Genomic DNA, 6,000 nt, shown 5'->3' on the forward strand with positions numbered 1-6,000 from the left:
TTATCTTCAGATTGAAATGGTGTACATGAAATGACCTATCAAAACCTTTGAAGTAGGACCGGGAGATTATTATTGTTCTTCTCATACTGTGGCATCTGGGGAAGGCTGGTCCATGCAAAGAGAGGGCTGAGACCTATAAACATGTTATTCTCATGAGCAATGTCCTTGTAAGTCATAAATGTAACAGGGAGGCAAGCCTGGCTTGGTGGCAGGATGCAAAACTTGGATGTCAAAGCTCAGATTGAGATTCCAGAGCTATGACTGCCAGCTGTAAAAATTGTGACATTTCTATATCCCCCTATAGTGACAATATTTCTTTCATTGTCCTCAGAAGATTATTGTAAGGATAAATATTGCATATAAGAAAGTTCTCAAACTTGTAAATTTCTAAACAGATTTCGGTCGCTGCAATTACTGTTAATAAAAACTGTAAATCATTAAGAATGGGTTAAAAATATAAATACCCTCAAAACCTAAGATTCAAGGAAAAGACTTGAAAGACTACATTCATTTATTAACTAACAGCTCAATCTATTGTATTTCCCATGATTTTTGTTAGTTAAGTGACATTTTCTTTATGAACAATGTCTCCTAATTCAAAAATAAAAATAAAATTTCTTTTAAGAGCTAACAGGCCAGTGTGGTGGCTCACACCTATAATTGCAGCACTTTGGGAGGCCGAGGTGGACAGATCACCTAAGGTCAGGTGTTCAAGACCAGCCTGGGCAACATGCAGAAACCCTATCTCTACTAAAGATACAAACATTGGGCTGGGCGCGGTGGCTCAAGCCTGTAATCCCAGCACTTTGGGAGGCCGAGGCGGGTGGATCACGAGGTCAAGAGATCGAGACCATCCTGGTCAACATGGTGAAACCCCGTCTCTACTAAAAATACAAAAAATTAGCTGGGCATGGTGGCACGTGCCTGTAATCCAAGCTACACAGGAGGCTGAGGCAGGAGAATTGCCAGAACCCAGGAGGCGGAGGTTGCGGTGAGCCGAGATCGCGCCATTGTACTCCAGCCTGGGTAACAAGAGCGAAACTCCGTCTCAAAAAAAACACACACACAAAAAAGATACAAACATTAACTGGGTATGGTGGTGTGTGCCTGTAATCCCAGCTACCCAGGAGGCTGAGGTTCTTGCTTGAATCCAGGAGACTAAGATGGAGTGAGCTGAGATCATGCCATGGCACTCCAGCCTGGGAGACAGAGTGAGACTCCATCTCAAAAAATAAAAAATAAAATAATAATAATAATAAAGATCCTAACAACTTAAGGTGGAAATAGACATCTATTTTCTCCTGTTAACTTGTTTTATAAAGGTTGCATATTGGTTTATTTTACTAACTTTATTACTCAACTCTTGGAATGGACCTTATCTTTTTTTTGGAAGAATAACAAAGCATATTTTCCCAGTATAAAACTATTGTACACTTTGAGGAAAAGATGAAAAAAAAAAAAAAAAAAAAACACTCGTCACTTTTAGATCTCATCAGTCCCAATGGTGCTTTAATTTATATTTAACTTTCTTCACTGTGAAACTGAAGTTCCAATACAGCATCAAATTTAAAAAAAGCAGCAACAGCATGCCCTAGTTTTTATGGCTTTCAGTGGCTGTTTTAAAGAAGGAATTATTTGGATTGGCTGCAATATTACATGAAGAGATAAGTTAATCAAATATTTTTCCTACATTGTGCTACTTAGTATGCTAAACTGTGTACTTCATCATCTTTTAAGGAAAAGCACACAGATTCACAGAAACATTTTTCTCGCAGTAGAGACATCCAACAAGACAGCTCTGAATAGTGTGATTAACTGAAATAATGTTGGACCTTAGGGTTTTAGCTTTTTCCTACTTCATATTTTAGGTCTGTTATTACCTTAGGTGAGCTCTATTCCCCAAGAAAGATGATGCCAAATTAATTCTTCTGTGACTTATGTCATCGCTATAGCTAGGCTAGAAACAAAACTATGTGTCTCTACCTTTTATGAGATTCTAGGTAGCTATATTTTTTAAAAAACTTATTTTACAAAAACTGCTGAATTTTCTATTTCCTGATAATGATTGTGGACTCTTAGAAATAAATCTTCACACACAGACAAATGAGATTAAACAGACACAGGCGCACACACACACACACACACAAAAAAAAATTCATTTACTGTGGTGAACTCAAGAACACTATTTTAATTGAATTCTCCCTGATACGAGATATAATAAAATGAGGAATTCCTTCAAAGTAAATGTGTCTTTCCCTTTTTTAGTCAGGCACACCATGCAGTGAATGAACACTGTTCCTTTTCTAAAAGTTTTTAGGATAGGTTGCATTTGCTACCTTGCTCATTCCTGCCAAGAATGCATCACTCACACTTTTTCAGGATGTTTATATCTAAAAATCACCAAAATTCCGTCTGTTTTTATGAGTGAAAATAGACTTCAAAAATAACTGATTAGAATAATCTTTGAAAAGTAACCCAAAATTATTAAAAGGACACTATAATCTGGTTAAAAATTATTTGATGTATAGATGAATTTCACTGGAATACACTTGTTGATGAAATAATAAATGATTTTTTTGAAGCTATATAATTTTACTTTTTAAAAAACTATCTTCTTAGAGCATGCTAGTATATAATATTATTAATTACTTTGGGTTAAGAATGCAATTAACTAATTTATTCTTTGTTCTCATTTTCTCTGGAATTTATTAAAATATATTTAATAAATGAATTTCTGAAAGTGATGCAAAGCAGATGTGGCCCATAAAATAAAAAATAAATCAAACAGAACCACTTAGACATCCAATGTACAAAAAGCTATATCTTAAATAGTAAAAATTTATTGTAGTAGTTGATTATCCTGATAGAATCAGAGAAAACATTTCAAATACTGAAATTAGTGAAATAGATATCAGTGTAATAGCAAAAATAGCACAATTTTCTAATGGAAAAATTACAGAAGTAATGAGAGAAAATGAGAAGAATGATTGAAATATAGTCAAGAGCAGTCAGACCAGGTATTTTAAAGGAGCGTTATGTGATATATTATGTTGTGATTTATTAATGTGTGTTTTCCTCAAAAGTTTTATAATCAAGGAAATTTGGGAAATTCCGCATCTCATATCCTCCTCTTGAGAGTCACAGTGCATTTAAAGTTTCTGAGAAGTCTTACATTAATTGGACCTATGCAGATATTTTTTCATTGTGGTAAAATACACATAGCATGAACTTTACAATTTTAAAGTGCACAGTTCAGTGGCATCAAGTACATTTGCAATATTGTGCAACCATCACTACCATCCATCTAGTCCAAGCTATGTAGCTTTTTTTTTTTTTTTTTTTTTTTTTTGAGAGGCAGTCTCACTCTGTTGCCCAGGCTGGAGTGCAGTAGATTGATCTCAGTTCACTATAACCTCCACCTCCCAAGCTCAATCAGTCCTCTCACCTCAGCCCCCCGAGTAGCTGGGACTAAACGTGCATGCCACTATGCCCAGCTAATTTTTGTATTTTTTGTAGAGATGGGGTTTCGTCATGTTACCCAGGCTGATCTCACACTCCTGGCCTCAAATGATCCTCCCACCTCAGCCTCCCAAGGTTCTGGGATTACAAGCCTAGCTATATAGCTTTTTAATCATTGATGTGACTAGAAATCAGTTCCCTTTGGGAATATCTTTTAATTTTGGTGTGTCTAGAGAATATATTCAGTAAAAAGTTGGCCAAATCGAATCTTCTCATTTTAAAAATAAAAAATTTAAAATGTGACTGAGAGGTTAGGTTTGCTTGAGATCACAAAGTAGTTGGAACAGAGCCAGTATCTCATCCAGATTTCTTATTTCCAAGAACAGTCTTTTCTATTTCAAGGTATTTTCACCTTGTCTTAATTTGTATTGTCTGGTTTTATGATCCAGTGATCTATAAGCAATACCTCATAATTTTACCTAGAAGAACTCTGGATTAAAACAAGCATTTCTAATCTTTAAAACAGTATCACTTTAAAAATGTACATGGTATTTGTGTTTTAACTCTCTCATTGTGATTTTCTTGTGAGAATTTTCATTGTAAGAACTCTCTTTTTAATTCACATACTTCTGTTATTAGGTCTTTTTAAGATTGTGGCTGATAAAACTCCGTACCTTACTATGGAAGAAATCACAAGGACCATTCATATTGGACCAAGTAGACTAGGGCATCCTTGCTTTTATCATCAGAAGGATATAAAACTAGAGAGCCTCATCATAAAGCAAGGTGAGCAAATCATGCTCAACTCAGTTGAAGAGATCAATGGAGAAATAATGGTGAGCTGTGCAGTGGTAAGAAATCATCAAAATCATTCATTTAATTTGCCTTTGTCACAAGAAGGAGAATTCTACGAGTGTGAAGATGAACGTATTTATACTCTAAAGGAGATTGTTGAATGGAAGATTCCCAAAAACAGAACACGAACTGTAAAACTTACAGATTTTTCAAATAAGTGGGACTCAACGAATCCATTTCCTAAAGACTTTTATGGTACCCTGATTCTCAAGCCTGTTTATGAAATTCAAGGTGTGATGAAATGTAAGTATCCACTGAGAATGATGCTCTATGAGCATGAGCATTGTGGGGTTTGGGAAAGACAGGTTTTAGACCCTGAAGAACGAGGCTTGGTCTTTATTTCAACTATTAAGCCTCTGAGAGTTAGATTCCTCATTGATCAATAAGCAAACCATATATCAGTTGCAAAGATCAAATTGAATAATGAATATACAGATATGTTGCAAATTGTATGGTACTATTCACATGTGAGGTGCTATAACTATCAGGAACAGACAGATCAAAATACTAATTTATTTTTATTCGTGCCAGTTAAATATGGCTAGAAAAGAGCTACTTTAAAAAATAGAACATATTTGGTTAGAATGAGGCTTTTTTATATGGAGGTGGTCAAGAAAAGAGGTAAATATGCAAAGCTCCCTTAATGCATCCATTCCTTCTATTTTTCTGGTGGCCTTCTTTTTCCCCAGCCACCCATTATTGGCTACAAATCTTTCCTAACCCAGAGCTCCTCTGTCTTAAGGGAAAATGATAGATAAATTAATTCACACATAGGCAGGTTTTAATGTGCAACCTTCATAGAATTATTTGTGTTTTGAAATAGGAATATCTGGAGAGAGCATTGTTACTGAAAAGTTATTAATATCTTGAGTTTTCAGGATTATGACACATGAGTAGGATGGATAGTAGAGAGTCCTGAATTTGGAGACCTAGATTCTAATTCTGGATCAATAACTTAGTAGGTGGTGGGTTTCAGTGCACCATTTAAACTCCCTGTTTATGCAAAGAAAATGATGATACTCTTTTGCCTACCTTTTGAAGTTGTTTTGAGAGAGAAATTAAGGCTTTATTAAGGTACTATTATGCTATACAGTTGAGAATAAAAAACAGTATGTAAAAATAATTGTTCAAATGATCATCCTAAGGTATCTTTAAAAAAAAATGGTATTTTACTCTGCTCCCATTAATACTGTTGGCCACAAACAATTATTTAAAAAACAATATGAATCTTTTGGTAAGTATTAGAATTCTAATCTATCATAAATTTTGTCAAAACAACTATTTAACTAGAAATTAATTGATTCATTTTTGAGCTAAAGGTACAGGTAAGGAATTCCACTTGAATGAATACTAAAAGTATTACAAACAATTGAGGCCACAGCAAATTTTAGATCCCACATTAATGTTCTGCTAGTCCCTAATTGTGCAATTGAGATTTCCTTGATTTTTATAAATAATAGGATTTTCTCATTTTAAAATTTGTTACTTTCTAAAACTATTGGCATCTCCTGCCTATTGCATAGTTACAAATGAGGGTAAACCCAGAACCTAAGCACATGGATAAGGCGGTTACAACACTTAATAAATTAAATTAAGGGCCGGGCGCAGTGGCTCAAGCCTGTAATCCCAGCACTGTGGGAGGCCGAGGCGGGTGGATCACGAGGTCAAGAGATCGAGACCATCCTA

General features: G+C 35.0%; 1 protein-coding gene across 5 annotated transcripts in view; it reads left to right on the forward strand.

Moving 5' to 3' along the window:
* Positions 1–6,000, forward strand: part of THEMIS (thymocyte selection associated) — a 223,582-nt gene that overhangs the window by 84,251 nt on the left and 133,331 nt on the right. For 4 of the 5 annotated variants that reach the window (XR_004267805.1, XM_032274831.1, XM_032274832.1 and 1 more), the window contains exon 3: positions 4,099–4,557. The exons of the other annotated variant lie outside the window; for it this stretch is intronic. Coding sequence is in view for 3 of the 4 variants with exons in the window: in XM_032274831.1 (XP_032130722.1) it covers positions 4,099–4,557 (459 nt within the window). In the remaining variant the exon portion in view is untranslated. The remainder of the gene's footprint in view (positions 1–4,098; positions 4,558–6,000) is intronic. 5 annotated transcript variants of the gene reach the window in all.

Source organism: Sapajus apella, unplaced genomic scaffold (assembly GCF_009761245.1).
Source record: "Sapajus apella isolate SASKATOON/1434 unplaced genomic scaffold, GSC_monkey_1.0 scaffold6, whole genome shotgun sequence".
Taxonomy (NCBI): domain Eukaryota; kingdom Metazoa; phylum Chordata; class Mammalia; order Primates; family Cebidae; genus Sapajus; species Sapajus apella.